The sequence below is a fragment of the Plectropomus leopardus genome, chromosome 1, assembly GCF_026936395.1.
Source record: "Plectropomus leopardus strain MGB_pleo_1.0 chromosome 1, ASM2693639v1, whole genome shotgun sequence".
Lineage (NCBI taxonomy): Eukaryota > Metazoa > Chordata > Actinopteri > Perciformes > Serranidae > Plectropomus > Plectropomus leopardus.
This window is the reverse complement of record NC_142176.1, coordinates 26,930,424-26,947,084: the sequence shown is the minus strand read 5'-3', so window position 1 is coordinate 26,947,084 and position 16,661 is coordinate 26,930,424. Positions and strand designations below refer to the sequence as shown.

At 39.3% G+C, this 16,661-nt stretch overlaps 2 protein-coding genes across 2 annotated transcripts; both read right to left on the bottom strand.

Moving 5' to 3' along the window:
• Positions 1–2,345: 2,345 nt before the first annotated feature.
• On the bottom strand, positions 2,346–8,826 carry LOC121942357 (neuritin-like protein). The gene is made up of 3 exons (XM_042485542.2): positions 8,564–8,826; positions 6,043–6,190; positions 2,346–4,460 (listed from the first exon to the last, which is right to left on the bottom strand). Exons 1-3 carry the CDS (start codon positions 8,619–8,621, stop codon positions 4,157–4,159), a joined length of 510 nt encoding a protein of 169 aa, XP_042341476.2. The 5' UTR covers positions 8,622–8,826; the 3' UTR covers positions 2,346–4,156.
• Positions 8,827–12,640: 3,814 nt separating this feature from the next.
• thap11 (THAP domain containing 11) lies at positions 12,641–15,714 on the bottom strand. The gene has a single exon (XM_042486068.2). The coding sequence runs from the start codon at positions 15,383–15,385 to the stop codon at positions 14,552–14,554; it is 834 nt and encodes a 277-aa protein (XP_042342002.1). The 5' UTR covers positions 15,386–15,714; the 3' UTR covers positions 12,641–14,551.
• Positions 15,715–16,661: the final 947 nt, after the last annotated feature.

Genomic DNA, 16,661 nt, shown 5'->3' with positions numbered 1-16,661 from the left:
AGGCCTAACTAAAATCCAACATCTTCCAGATGTCTCATACTAACATTATCTTGATGTGAAATAACCACAATTAGTTGTAAGGTATGAAGAAGAAAACCCTGCAAGTCTGCAAAATGTCATGATGTTAACATCCAGACAACAGACAACAATTCTAACATCAGACATTTTAAATATCGTCTATCGTCTGAAATGTCATTCCAGCCAAAATTGAATGTCTATCCCATGTTAGCCTCCGATGTCTTTCTGACGTCATTTTGACGCCCAGTACCAGCTGAGCGGTTACTTCCACAATTTGCACAAGCTGAAATACTAAATAGCCTCAGGTTTGCTGTGTGGTCATTTTATTTAACAGATTAATTTAAAGAATGTCTTAAAACAAAATATTCACATATCAGGACTTAAAAATGAAGACATGAAGGGCATTTCGGTGTTCTAATGAATAAGGTGCCAACCAAATAACTTCAATGTATTCCATTATATTCTGGCTGAGGTATGTCTCTTCTCTCTCCCAAAGTTTCATGTCTGTCTCTAACTTTCAACTATAATATGAAAGCAAAAATTCTACAAAAATGTCAACGTGGATCGTCTGTGAAATGTTCAAACCAACTAATGGCTGTTTACTTGAAGACATTATAAAACACAGATCAACATCGTCATATTTCACTTCATCAAATAGAACAGGTCAAGTATAGATGTTTAGACACGCAGAGAAGTAGATGTGGACTATAATATATGAATATAATATGATGAGTGGTCATGAGCACTAAATCCCATAATAATGTTTATGGATACACTGGTTGTCAACACTACAACAACTACCATTTTGCTAAAAAATAAAGCCTAAAATCACAAATACAATTTGGTTTACAGTCTATATAACATAAGCCACCTTCTGTCTATAGACCTGTGATTCAGATGAAGACAAAAGACAGCTTTAATGGAAATGTAGTGAAATCTATGCCAGTTGTCTAGTTGCTTGTATTTAGCAAAGATTGAGATTAAGCCCATTATTTACATTTAATTTACAGATTATACTGTATACCATTATATATGTAGCATCACTGTACAGTGCAGTTTACTCTGTTATATCATTAGTTCATGTGAAGGCAAAATATAATCCCAGTCATATGGATTGAGCAGCACATTGTACTACACATTGAAATCATAATCCCGGCCATGTTTCATGCTACACACCATCTGTTAGAGAGCAGAGAGCATCAGTCAAAATCCCATGAATATTGTTCTACATCTCACAGTCTTTCAGCCAGCAGGAGGCATCTTTGTTGAGTAAAATACATTTTTGTTGTATCTTGAACATTCAACAGCTGGGTGCAGAATGTGAAGGCACTGAGGTACCTTAAAGAGATTTCATGGTGATATTGCAGATTTGAAATGCACAATAAAGGAGAGGAGATTAGACTGAGCAAGCGCACAGAGGTGTTCTGACAATAATTTCAATTTCTTCCAGGCCATGGGCAGATTATGAGACAGCCTGGACACAGATCTGCAAAGGGCCCATCACCCATATATGGAACAGGACACATAGACTTTGTGGTTGTTATGCATCTTTTTGTGTTTTTGTGTCTCTTTGTGTTTGTTCCGTGTCTGTCTGAGATAATTATATGTATTCTTTTAGACGTTTTTTTATCTCTTTTAGGTCATTTTGTGTCTTATTTAAGCAATTTTGTGAAATGGAGCTTGTTCATAAAAAAAAAATCCTACAAGTGTTCAGGCAAAGCCCCTAAACCTTAAATCCTACAAACGCCCCTGTCAGGTACTACAGTCATGTGCAAACTGCAACTACATTTAAACCTAAAGCTGGATGTATGATACAGCACTATTTAAATCAGCCATTAACCTGTGAACCTGAGTGACAGAGGCTGCATGGTGGCATTTAATCAGTGTAACACAGGAAACTTTCAGCAGAATATAAAGCAGGACATCCACCTGGAGTTTCAGTGACCGCTGCATTAACTTTTTAAATTCAATATTCTGCTGTAATGAAGTTATCACCTCTGACCTTAAGATGTCATACCTGCTCAGCTCATGTTCAAGTCATCCTTTATGACAGTGCTGACACCATAAAGTCGGCTGACACAGCAACATGACGAAAAACCAATCATTATTCAATTCCCACTAACATATTCACGCCCCGAACATTGATGACACGGAGACTGTTTTCTAGGGTTTTGAGGTGCAACCTGCTACACTGTGGACGAATAAAGACGGATGAGATTTATCTAGTCATGATTCTGCTGTTATGAAACAGCTTAAGAGTATTAGGATTACACACACACACAACTGACACAAATACCCATGACTTCGAGAAAAGTAGGGTTGCGATTTAAGGAAAAATAACTGCATGTTTGTTTGTCTACATACCTTTTATTTAAGTTTGCTCTTTTTTGTTTGGTTAAAAAGCAAAACAAAGAGGCATGTACCACTCTTGAAAAAAAGAGAATTTTGCAAATAACCAAAAACAGAAAATAATACAGTAAATACATTAGTTGTGTGAAAATCAGTGAATAAAATGCGGTGCATTAATACATAACAGCTCAGTATCAAAGAAAAGTTATACAACATTAAATAACATCACAGCGACTTTTTAATTGATGTTATAAGGATGGAACTTGGAATCTTCCCGCTCCCTTTTTCCACCACTGACTCATGCAATTAGCATGCAGGTGTTGTAATTGTGTTGTAATTATTTATTGGATTATTTTGTCCTGTGTTTTTCTATGATGCGTGCACCCCTTGTGTGTATCATTTTTTAATTGCCCCGCAGGGGATGCATTAAGCTCATAATAGAAAAAGCAACTTATAAATGCTTAAAGACCGACGAAAAAAACACTGAAAGGGGTCACATTAAATGACACAGTTTAAACATGTGATTACATTTTGCAACATCGTGCAAATGATTCTCCCACACAGAAATGTAATTTTCTGATATTAAACTGGTCAAACAGGGTGATGTATTAAACTGCACAAAGACACTGTTTTGCACCCTGTAATAATACTTAACTCTGGATCACACCTGATTGGATCACAAGCACATCTAAACACCTGGCATCCCTTAAAATCTCCTTTGTCCTAAAAAAAAAGTGGTATTACTGATATACTGCAGTTATGATTTTAAAAAAAAAGTGTACAACAAACATTAGGTTTTAACTTTAACTGAACTGAGATCTGTCTATAAGTGACTTAAGTCAGTAGGAGAGTCTTTTTATTTGCTCCCCACACTAACTGCAAGTCACTTCAGCCTGTAAAATAATAAAGTATATAAATAAACAAAACTATAATGTGAATTTAATCAAAATCAGTTATCCACTTATCTGAACGGTCTAGTATGTAGTAATTGGGGGGATATATATTGGCAGAAAATTCAATATAACGAGTATGTTTTCTGTAGTCTATAGTCTTCCTAAATAACAGTGGTTGTGTTTTTGTTACCTCAGAGTGAGCCGTTTAAATCTACATGAGTAGTGTTTTTACAGCAGCCCAGAACGGACAAATCAAACACTGGCTCTAGATAGGGCCATTCACATTTTTGCATGGGCCACCATAGTTCACAGCCCCTCCTCAAAGAAAGCATCGGAAAAAAACTGATTCTTTTAAACGCAAAACTAATGGCCCATCTGAGATATGTCAAACAGCAAAGAACACTGATATGTCACATGAAATTGCTTTGTTCTGTATTTTTACGGGTTTTAATCACCTGATCAGTTTGTTAAAAACCTCCTGAACAATGAACACCGTCTAACTTTAGGTTTTAACTGGATGCAATCTGTAATCCTCACCATTAGAGTCCACTAAATCTCTCTAAATCTTTCACACGTTCCTTTAAGTAACACTGCTGGACAGCTACCACTGTGCTTAATTTAAATACTTAGGCCAGAATGAAAGCAACTTCCTTGTCAACATCCCTCTGAAAGCACAACATGTGATAATCTCAGCATATTATATTATTATTAGTTTAAAGCAACATGCGCCACCTTGTCCAGGAAAAAAACACTGAACACTTATTGAACTCCTTATGTTAGGATCGATATGTGATCATGATGCGCCCGATTTTTTAAAGAGTGCTTACCCTCACATGTTTGGATCATAGCGGAGGCAGGACGCTAGCAACCAGTTGTCTAAGATCTAGATGGGTTAACTAACTTCTGATCAGAAGAAGTAAGGTGCTGCATACAGGGAACAGCAGTGTGCTGAAGGTGGGATTGTGCTTGTTTGTTTGCCCTTTCAGTGTTTCCTGGTTGGTCTGGTCAGAGGGGGGAGGGCTCTGGGGTGCAGGCACAGTGCTGGGTGGGAGGGTGGTAAGGCTGGCACACATGTCGTAGAGGTTTCCAGAGAACTGCGTCTTTCTGGACTCTTGTCTCAGAGACTCCCAGACAGCTGCTGCCTCTCCAGGACAGCCAGCCAGAGCTGAGTTGGCACAAACATGGAACGCATTCCAGGACCTTTAAGGAATCAGGACACAAGGAGCTGTTAGTGCAGAAATGTAATACCTGCAGGGTAAAATACAAGTAAGAATACAGTGATGACACGGTATACACACTGAAGTGTAATTAAAAATCCAAATCCTGAAAATTATCTTTAAAATTATAATCCTTGACACGCAGTAGAGGTGCCCAACTGGAATAGAGCCAGTGACATTGCAGTTGCACGGCATGCACTGTAACTATTCAGCAACTCAGGCACTCCAGTGTGAAGAAGGTTTTGAACATTCTGGGGCAGAAAACATGCTGCAGATACTCTGGCAGAAAGGCAACACAAGATGAGCATCATCTGTTGTATCATGTGTTTTGTAGAGAAGAGAAGATGTTTGAACTCAGATGTCTGCTTCAACTGAAAATGATGATGAAAAGCTTGAATCAAAACAGTAAAGTTGTGGCCCATAAACCCAAAATAGTGAGACCCTGTAACCCTCCCTACTGCAAAGTTAGGTGATAATAGTCTGTGGTTTCACATATTACATCCATTGTGAATAAAACAACACTCAGAGTCATATTTAGAAGATCTATAGTGCATGATCTAAATGCATGCATAGGTGCATTCAGGGCGTGTCCAACTCCACTTTTGCTGGTTAAAGGCACACAATGTGTGAACAGAGTATGGTACAAGGGGCAAAGGGGTTTTTATTTAGTACCTTAACTGATCGTAGGCTTGGGGTGTAACATGAATTCAACTGTGTGGTTGGTAGTGAGTATTTTTTTGTTGAGTGTAATGCAGTGTTGGACATTTAAGCAGCAAACACTAAAAAGTGTAGTCATAAACGTGACTGAGTCAACAGAAGCAAACTTCTCAACATATATTGGTGAGGTTACAGATTTAGAACTTCTCCAATGTGCCAAGTGTGAAGGGGAGCTGCAGTGGCTGATGCAAATCACAAGAATGCAAATGGACCTATCCAAAGCCAGTGTTTGGTTTATGTTTGGACCAGCTCCTTATGTAGATATAAATGGTTTATTATCAGGTAAAAACAACTCAATGATTCTTAGTTTCCAGTGATTTCACACCAATGAAAACATGGTTTAAATATTATATTCTATTTCTGCATTTATGTTACACTAAATCCTACACGGAGGACCTTTAATTGGGAGTCTGGCAGCAGCTTTGCTCTGTTCTTATTTAAGAGAACAGCCGTGGTAGCAGCTCTGCCAGGCTGCACTTGGTGCTTTGAGATAAACGCTTATGTCAGCATGCTAAAATGCTCTTAATGACAATGCTAATATGATGATGTTTAGCAGAAATAATGTTTATCATCTTCAGTATTTTAGTTTAGCATGTTAACATTTGCTAATTAGCCCAATCCATCCCGTTGTTGTTTAGACATTTCACTAAAATGTAGACCATATGTTGGCACTAAAGGAAAAGTCAGGGGATCATGAGTTGGATAAATCCTCAGGGAAATGTGAATGTCTGTGCAAATTTTTATCCAACAGCTGTTGACCACAGTGATGCACCGAATGGCATTATTATTCACCAATAAGACAATCTGAGACAAGTTGTTACTTGATGGTAATGGGCAGACACACACACCTGCAGATTGCATCAATGTCCTGTGTGCGCTGGTCTTTCTGTGTCTCCACCAAACTGTCTCCAAGTGTTAGTAAACACTGAGCAAAACTCTTGTAGATGGAACCACATGAAACAGGAATTGCAGCTCCGAAGCACACCGGGACCAGGCCTAGTGGAGAGAGAAAGAGACATGAAAAAGGTACGTTTGTGCACAATGTTGAGATTTTTTTTAAATATAATAATTAAATGAATGTATATATGGGGATTAGACAGATATAAAAGCACTAGATTCTTTTGGTCAGGGATTTCATCTTGTGTAGTGAAACACAATGTTTATATGCTTATAGAGACATGATCCATCCGGTGCTTAGATGGATCAAACAAATACAGAAATATGTTGTATTCCATTCATCTGGAGAGATTATACAACCTCAAAGCCAGATTCAGTTTGGGACTACAAAACCTTGTGTGAGCTATGTGAGCTGTGTGAGTGCATTGATCAGCTCATACATAACACATCCCTGTGATCCTGGTCAGGGATGAGTCACTGAAACGCCCCTGGAAAAGTGTGAATCAAGGTTTGACTGGAAAAGAGGACATTTGTCCAAACACCTGATCACTACACAAGGGTGTGGAGGTGTATTTGAGATGGAAATCGGTAGATGTTTTCCAATGAGTGAGACCCACATAGCTTTGTTGCTGGCTTTAAAGACATCTGTGGACATCCAGTTGTCAGTGGCCTTGTGTTAAGCTGTTCCAGGATCAGGGTTTACTACAGTCATGTCCAAAGTCTGGCCCGGGCACCAGCTTGTCTTTCAAAATATAATTTATAATAAACACAATATTGGTTAATCAAGCAAGATGCATTTTTTCAGTAAACTTGTAATGGCAGGACAATCATGGAGTCTTTAGAAAAGAAAAATAAAAAAAAATCAAAGAAAAATCTATGCAGGCAGAACTATTGTGTTTTCATAAACAGACCGTCAACAAGCAAACGAATAATTACCAAACACCAGATATTACCTGCTAAGTAGTAGACATGGCCACAGCAAAGAAGTGTAAAGCCAAGAACAAGTTGAACAGTTGAAACAGTTGAGTTTGTGTCATTTGTTTGTGATTGTTTTAAAGAAAAATAATCCATATGGTGCGAGAAGCAGCTGGCCCCCAGGTATTTTCATGTTATCTAATCTGGCCCCCAGTCAAAAAAGTTTGGACACCCCTGGTTTACTAGGACATTTGAATATTACACCTCACTTCAATACCATGATATCAATTTCTTTGGGAATCTCAGGTGTCCCTCAAACTACTGGCCAAATGTATTGGTATCTATCAGTACATGTGTGCAGATCTTTTATCAGACTTAAACATTTAGTTTTTCTTTTGAGACAGTATTGTCTAACATCTCTCTGTATGACAGAGCAGTAATATTTCTCTTAATTGTCAAAAGCATCCAATACATGAAAAACAGCCCCAGATCTAAAGGAGACAGGAAACCAGAGGCCAGCCAAACTTTGCAACCACAAGTAGCATTTACCTGAAAGTCAATCTCATCTTTAAAATCAACTCATTAATATGCATGTTTGTAATCATATTCAAATGTCCTTCCTTCATACTTAACCTTATATCTTTAACTTCGAAGTGATATTTTTTCAGTTATTTTTAAGGTTTTATGTGTCTCCGTTCTATACCTTGGAGAGATATTGACTTGTGTTTTAGCTTTAGCTTTCCTGCCACAGGAGTTTAATAAATCATATTTGAATCCACATTGTTGAAGACCGTTTTTAATATTGTTGTTATTTTACTCTCGGTATGTTTGCCTGCTTTTATGTGTCTGTATTGTATAATGATTGCCAATGTATTGTTTATCCCAGCAGTATGATTTTACAGCAAAACATTTTGTAGTTCTCAAATTCAAAAGTAAAAATTCAAGAATTCAAAAGTAGTTGTGATTCTTAGAGACCTCACAATCATACAGTCACTGTTTCATTCATAAAAAAACACTTGTTTCTGTGCAGATTTAATCTTACCAGAAAAAGCAAACTTAAAATACCCTAAAAAACAATATAGTGTATTTTGCACCTAAATGTATGTGGTTGTGCACCAAATGCATATACACATACGTAGGAAACACACATGCATGCAAATGCACCCACACACACACACAAACACGCACACACGCATGCACACGCGCACGCATGCACACACACAGACACAGGAGATGAGAGAGAATCAGAGCATGAGGGGACAGTGAGTATCTCATTATGGTAAGTGCATTTGTAAAATCTGTCTCTCTTCAATTTCAGAACAAGTTAAATTGAATATCTTTTATCAGCCATCTTTAGCTGACAAACCTGAAATTTCTCTGATCAACTTGAGTTTCAAGACATTTATGCAGACATATCAGCAAAACTGTAAAATTGATATGGGAGAACAGCATAGGATAGGCAAGAGCAAACTCAGCACTTACAGACTTTTTTTTCCCCAGAAGACTTAAATGTACCTCATCAACACACTCAGACAACAATTAAAGAAACGGCCTTACTGAAGCAGAGAGCGATGGGCAGCAACATAGTTGCTGTGCCTGGTTGGGACTTCATCATTTGTTCCACAAGTCCTGTGGAGCTGAGTCCCACGTCTGAACCAAAAGGCTCTGATGTGAAGATCCCACTGACTCTATGTCCAAAGTGTCCAAAGTTGCTGCTTTAAAATATGATGTGTTCTGCCATCCGTTGAGAATTCATCAGATTGCAAAAGTAAAGCATTGCACATAGGCACAACCCAGGCTGGATTAAGGGACCGATGCATCACAGAGAGTAAGAGGATGCTGTGTGTGGGTGTTTGTGTGTGTGTGTGTGTGTGTGTGTGTGTGTGTGTGTGTGTGTGTGTGTGTGTGTGTGTGTGTGTGTGTGTGTGAGTGTGAGTGTGTGTGTGTGTGTGTGTGTGTGTGTGTGTGTGTGTGTGTGTGTGTGTGTTTGTGTACATGCACACTAGGGAGGGGCACAAGGCGAGAGCCATGGAGAGCTTGGAGGCAGCAGACCAATGACATCAAAACACAGCACACCGGATTAGAGTGTTCTCATTTCCGGTCTTTAGTATTTAGAACATTTATTTGAAACACAAATAAATTATATATAACCATAATTTATTATAATCTCTGTCTTGTCCACACACATTTACCTGCTGCTGGTGCAAAATTTTTTTTTTACTTTTGAACAAGGAGTTTGTCACAAATGACAGTAGAAGGAAGCATAGTCAGAAGTGTCAAGAGGATTGCTTTTTTTCACGTGGACAGATGGATGACGTCCCACTGAGAATAAGAGAATCCAGCTCACCTGGGAGTCCAACACAGACGCAGAGCACCCTCTGAGAATAGTAGCAACCCATGTAACAATCATCCACAGCCATATGGGTTATGAGGAGTTAATGAAGAGTGCTGTGTGTGTTAAACACTCAATCAACTGTGCAGACCTTGTTTTTAGATATGCAATTGCAAACCATCTACCTTATCCCCATTTCTTACTTGAGCATTTGTCTTACATCCCCTCCTCTTCCTCATGGCCTCCAAATCCTCTGCTATGCCCCCCAGATGGCTCACACTCCGTGCATTAGTATAAGTCCCGGTTCACATCTGTATACTGACACAGGAGGAATGGTAACCCATTGTTAATCTGCGGCTTAAAACAACCATTAACTGCAGAATAATCTGCCTGTATCTAAAGCTGCTGCCTCAAATCAATACACCATGTGAACTTTGGCAGTGATTCCAGCTCTGGGTCTCCCTGAAAACATCTGCTTTTTTTACATTCTTACCTTGCAGATATACCAATGATATAGTCATTCCACTAATTTTAGGAGATATCTGAGCTCTCTGGACTTTTCTTTTTGGGACATGTTGATGCCTCGGGTAAAGGTCCCATGTGACACTCTTGGCCTCATTCTTTAGTGTATTATTGAGGAAGATTCTTGGGCTTTTTTATTGTTTGGACTGTAACCAATTAAGGTCAATCTTAATGCAGCAGTGTACAGTGATATTTTAGACAACAGAGTGCCTTCAGCTTTGTGTCAAATATTTAGCATTTTCTTGTTTTAATTTAAATCCAAGAAAAAATTAGTAAAGACTTTTTTTCAAGTTTGCTGTGGAAGAACTGGACTGATGACTGATCGACCCAAAACCCTGACCTATAAAACCCTATATAACACCTATCAGATATACTGGGGTGCTGGATGGCTCAACAAGGCTGGATAAGGATTTCATGTCTTTGGCAGGTCTTGAAGCACAGAGAACCAAAAACAGGCCAAGGCAGGTTTCCAAAAAACAAGGCAGATTTTCCTCAAACTAAAAGGCTGATGTGTTACCACAGAAGAGTTCACAATGAACTGGTAAATACTGGAGAGGAAGTGCAGGCTTAAATCAGGTAGCTTGCAATCAGAGTAGATGATCAGCAGGTGTGTAAGGAGCTGCACGTGTCTGAGGAGTTCAGCTGGAGAGCAGAATGTAGGTGAGCCACGCCCAGCCTGAGACACACACAGACGGGAAACAAACCAGGGACAAACATTAAACAAGAAACACAGGGAAAAAGACCTGGAAAAAAAACAGAAAAAGTTCTGCAGATCCTAACAATCCTAACAATGCTTCTGTGGCTGAGGTGTCCACATACTTTAGCGATGCAGTGCAAATTCCAGCCCAGTCGCCAGAAGAAAATGTGACATTGTATGTTTGTGTAAACCATAGATACATTACATTTGTATGCTTCATACGCGTATCATAGCAACATTTCTAAAGTGACGTATTTCTGATTACATGGAGGGGATGGTGGATGGTATGACACATTGGCAAGAAATCTGCCAAGCTGTAACACCACCGCAGACCATTGTTCGACTATCAACGAAACCAGTTGTTTTTTATAACACCATTGCTGGGGGGTCAAAGGTTTCAATACACTAAAAGCTTTAGGCGGACAGATATCTACAGCCTATTTGTTGGCAAAATACTATGAATGATAAGCCCTAACAAGATTATATATATTGGCAACCTTATTTTCCAGTCACAGACAAACTGTACAGCATTTAGCTCATCTGATGTCAAACACTGGATGTCAGGATTTTGCTCACAGTTTTACTCTTTTAACATTGCATATTTACTCTCAGACAATCTGACACGAGACGCTGTCGTTAGGACTGAATGTAAAGGTGGCTGTGGTAAACGCCAACAGCCGTAGAAAAGGAAGATAGAGTTGTGTAAGTTTGATCGACAGTGCTGGATTAAAGCATTATGTAACACTGTTGGGAGAAAAAAAAACCCAAATAAATCCAGATGAGATTAGGATCTAGATCCTCGGTCACTGTCTATCCATTCATCCCTCTCTCTCTCTGTCTCTGTTTCATGTGACACATTATCACGGCAGGTGTTCAAAATGACGGATTTTATGTTTGGGGGTCACTGCATTACAGCTTTACATTCACATTCAGATGTTCAACATTTCGCAGCTTTAATATGAGTAACAATTAAGCAAATGAGCATCCGGACTGCAGACACACAGACAGATAAAGTCGATTAGATCATATAGACAAGAGCTGCACTGTAAACCTCCTGCTATTCAAGCTGTTATGCCACGCCATCTAGAGGGTGAAAATGTTGCCACAGTATCTGACAGATTTTGACACGTTTTGACTGAAAGTCAGATTTGCTGTCAACCTATAACAAAGTAAAATGAATAAGCAAAACCATCATCATTTATAAAAAAAACCAAATAATTTATACCATAAAGTGTAGTGATAAACTCAGAGAAGGATTAGAGCTAAAATAATTAGTTAAGACTATAAACACAATAAATCCTATCATAAATCCTTAAAAAAAATCCCTCTACTCAGTTACCTGTTGTATGTGACTTATAAAGAAAAAATGACTAATCATTGCCTGATGCGGTTTCTTAAATGTGACAGTTGCTTTAAAAACTAGCAATTACTTTGTTTTTTGGGTGTTGACCAAAAGAAGCAGTCCTAGGATATACTGTGGTGTCTTATAATGGCTTCTTTTGCTGTTTTAGGACATTTTATGGCCTGACCAATTCATTAATAATGGTCTATTATAGTAATCCCATCATGAAACCATTATAATGCTAATTTTAAAGGATTTGACTTTAAAAATGTATTGATCCAAGATGATTCAGAAAAAACTGCTAAAATGATGGCTTACACACTTCACTTCAACTATTACATGCCTCTTAATAATGCAAAGACACTCTTTTCACACTAACAGAGTAGATGTTGAGTGAGGCTTTAAGCACCCCCAACAGAAGGAGAAACGCTGTAATTTAAATTTTGAGATTATATTAAGTCCCCATTATGAGCCTTTGTGATGAATTTTATTACATTTTCCACAGCTAAACTCAAATGTCCTAGAGCTTAAGTCACTACAAATTAAAGTTTTTCTCTTCTCTCCTAATGAAAAAATGCAAACAAGAGCACAGGTAACTGTGACCCTGGTGGGTTGACCTCAACTTTGAGGTAAAAGCAGTTAAAAAAGTATGCCATGAACTTCTGCCCTGCTGCTTTACCGTAACATTGGACAAATTCAGGACACGTTTCATAAATTAAGAAATTACTCAGCGCGAATCAGCACTGTTTCAAAATGAATTTTACTTCAAAATGAGAGCATAGCTGTCAGACCAAGTTCAAAAATCAGAAATGTAACATCCTGTGCATGAAACACTCATGAACAGGACAGAGAAATGCAGCCACTAAACTTGGACATGAATCACAATCAACAAGCAGGTGCTGTTTCACAGAAAAGCCTCGGGGCAGACATGTACAAGTTGCATTAAGTATCTGGACAAAAGATTGTTCTTTGTACTTCTCTTAAGATTTCTTTTTTTAAAAGGGTGAGCAAATATAACTTAATGCCTTCAAGAAATATTTAATAAGATTTTTTGAGAGCCCCTTTATGTTTGAAGGGATTCCTTGTATGTCCATTTTCTGTTGCATGTGTCTTTGGAAACAAAAATAAAAGGAAAACAACTTAAAGGTGCAGTCAGCAATTCTTATCCATTACAGTTTTTGTCAGTCAGCGAAAATCTTCTCACGGTCCGCTGGTGATGCGTTGTGAGTGCACTAAAAAAAAAATCTGGTATTCATACACAGTCCTGGCTGTAAACAGAAAAACAAACAAAGCTTGAACTGAGCCACACAACACTTTTCCAGTTTATCAGCCACAGGTGATGTTCATGGTAGTGAGCAGGACACAGCGTAAAAGCCATGAATTTATCAACTGAAAGGCAGTGGGGGTAAGGGATGGAAATGACAGGGGGAGTGTATTTGTTTGGGTGCTGAATTCATATATCAGCTATCTTTCTCCAGAATCGCTGATCCCACCTTTAAGGTACCTTTAAAGGCATCTCCGATGAAGTCATGGTAGAGTTTTATTAACTAACACAACAGGTGTGCCAAGAATAGTGTTTTGTTCACACACAAAAAATCTATAGATATCTCATTTTGGCATACTTTACCTCTGCAGACCTATTGTGAGATGTTTTTCGCAACATCCTCGTAAATCAAATCAAATCAAATCAAATTCTAAGAGAAATCTTAAAGAGAGAACTTTCTATGCAACTAGGCAGTTTTCAGCATCTTCCTCTTCAGTCAGGTTATAAATGTGTAAGCCTGCCTAACTTGTAAGTCTGTGCAAACTATCAGTCTCTGTTGAATTAAAAAAAACGTGTATTATGGATCGTGGCCAGGCTGCATGTCAACAGTGGACTAAGCATGTTTCTAGAATTAACAGTTATGTTGTTAATATAAGCTACATTAACTAGGGATGCCCCGATCGTATCAGAAGGATTGGTATTGGGCCCAATCACTTTAAACTGGTCGAGATCGATTATTTTGAACACTCTCTGCCTGATACTTTGTTTACGTCCTCCATCACACAGGTGTCATATTGTATGTAACATATTGTAATGCTGCTACTGCAATAAGTAGAAACAGATGTTTTTTCCATGTTTAACTAAATCCGCTATACCATTTTAAGTGGAATTTAAATATTGTTGTTCATTTTCAGTGAACTAGTTTTACTATAATGCTGTAATAAGCGGAAATGTAACCCTTAGAACTGTTTGGATGCAGAATTTTTTTGCCTATTAAACTGTCAAACATAAACAATGGATTGATTTTCATAACTTGAAAGTACTTGAAAAGTGCATTGTGCAGCTGTAGTATCCAAGTAAATACAAGTGTTGGATCGGGACTCGGTATCAGCAGATACTCAATGTCAAATGACTCTTATATGGGGCAAAAAAATAAAATTTAAAAAAAACATTTAAAAAATGATCGGGACATCCCTAACATTAACCAGTCAGTCAATTTCTTTTTAAAACTCAGGCCTACGAAAACTCAGCTCTACTTGTTGAAAATAAATTGTCATCGCTCGTAGTTTTATACAAAATAGGGCTGGATCTGCTGCCTTCAAACCCGTCGGTGCCATCTCCGTTAGTATGAGTCTCAGTAACGGGTAGTCTCCGGTGATGTTCACCCATCACACTTTCTTCCGGACATCAAAACCCACCGAGTTTCCGTAAAGCAGCCGGTCTCGCTCCCGCACCTCCTCCTGCAGTTTGGCCTCTGCCACCCGGAGCTGGCGGATGGTCGACTTCATCTCCTTCATCTTCACCTCCATCAGTGCGATGATGTCCCGCTGCTCGTTTAGTTTCCGCAGCAGCTCGGCGGACGTGGTGCCGGTGGTCAGCGAGTACGAGTGGTCCAGCGGGCTGCTGGTCACGCTGACGTACTGCACGGGCTGATGGCGCACGGTGGTCGCGGTCCCCACCGCCGACTCGTCGGTGTTTAACTCGTCCGAGTTGCCGACCGGCGCGGTGTAACAAGTCCCCTCAGACTGGGCTGGCAGCCGCGCCGTGCCCAGGTACTCCCCGTTTTGGCCTATCTGAACCACGGTGATGGTGTCGTCGCTCGCTTCGCCGCCGGCATTGCCCTCGGCTCCCTCCGCAGTGCTGTCCAGTACGCTGGCGAGGACGACCCCGGAGGTCGCTGCAGCGGCGGGTGCAGGAACCGCCGCGGACACCTTCCTGCCCCTGCCCCGCCGGCTCCTGCGCTCATTGACCCCCCGCAGAGGGAAGAGGGACGGCACTCGGATGGTGTAGGTCTTCCTCCCGCCGGCGAAATGCACGCTGCAGACTCGGTGTCCCGTGGTGGGCTGGAAGGTGCTGAAGCAGCCGCTGACCCCGGCCCGGGAGATGTTCCTCAGCCAGATCTCCCTCAGCGTGCTGTCTTTGGGAAAGGTGTAGAAGCGCAGGTCCCGGTCCCGGTGCGAGTTGTTGTAGCAGCCAGGGACACAGCAGGTGAACCCGGGCATGGTTACTTCAACCCCGAGGCTAAACGCACGGTATACGGATGAAGTTTAGGTTATTTTATTGTTGTTTCTTTTTTCTATGCGTTGTTATCAAGCTGAGTGGCCTACAGGCGGAACTACACGTCCCACAACGCTAACAACTTCCTGTTTATTTTTCACCAAAAGTGAGCCGCTTTTCTTCGTGCGACGACTCAATCTACCCGAAATTATCCGGACTGGATGCATGCGGAGCTTGAATTTATGCAGAATCCGAGGCTGACGTTTTATTTTCGGTGGTAAAGATCTTGTTTTATTCTTCGCGGTGTTATCAAGCCAACCGCCATTCTCTGAGAACTAAAAGTCCCAGAATGCCTTGCGCTTCCTGTCCAGGTCCGTCAGTAATATACCGCCCCTGCTGGTCAGGACCAGAGACTGGATAGAGAGATGTTTAATAAAAACACTGTAAAGAAGATAGATAGATAGATAGATAGATAGATAGATAGATAGATAGATAGATAGATAGATAGATAGATAGAATAAAGATCTAAAATATTTCAGAAGAACAATAAATGCATACATTATGCAGTTTTTTTTATAGTATTGCATTATGTTTGAATTAATTGTTTACCAACTGTTTGTAAGTAGGCTACGCTTAAATACATTGCTAATTAAGTGAAATTAAAAAGAATATACTAATAGTGTGTAACAAAAGAGTAGAAAATGAGTATATGTTCCATAAGTACACTAAATTAACACTATTAGGCTACTATTTGCAATTTAGTATACTTTTTAAAAATACATCATCATACAATTTACAAAACACTTAAAGTCCACTTTTTATAAGTGCACTTAAAAAACATTTTAAGTATTGAAAAATATGTGTACTTATTGTTAGTATATTCAAGTTAACTTAGTGAACTTAATTACATCTATTCTGATGTACCTTTTTTAATGTATACTTTAAATATACTTACTTATGCAAAAAAGTATACTTGAAATAACTTTGGTAGACTCAAAATATATTTATGATATATTTAATGCATACTTCTTTTTTTTTTTTACCTGGGTAACCATGTATCCATGGGAAATGCTATGCAATGATCTTTTTTTTTCCAGCTTCACACGGGTGAGCCATGCATGTCTGCATGTTGTAGCAACCTCTATCAGCCACCAGATGGCCTTATAGATATCACTTTGTGATTGAGTCTGTGGTGGAAACCACAACAGTCTTAAATCTCCTGCATGGAGGATGTTCAGGTTTTGATGTCTCATATCATCATGCAGTTTTATGGTTGTGGAT

What these genes read in the sequence shown, in the direction of transcription:
- thap11 (XM_042486068.2), bottom strand. Translation starts at nt 15,385, where the DNA reads ATGCCCGGGTTCACCTGCTGTGTCCCTGGCTGCTACAACAACTCGCAC.
- LOC121942357 (XM_042485542.2), bottom strand. Translation starts at nt 8,621, where the DNA reads ATGATGAAGTCCCAACCAGGCACAGCAACTATGTTGCTGCCCATCGCT. An exon ending in GCCCATCGCTCTCTGCTTCA is followed by an intron (nt 6,191 to 8,563) that starts GTAAGGCCGTTT and finishes TCTCTCCACTAG; the next exon opens with GCCTGGTCCCGGTGTGCTTC. An exon ending in GACATTGATGCAATCTGCAG is followed by an intron (nt 4,461 to 6,042) that starts GTGTGTGTGTCT and finishes GATTCCTTAAAG; the next exon opens with GTCCTGGAATGCGTTCCATG.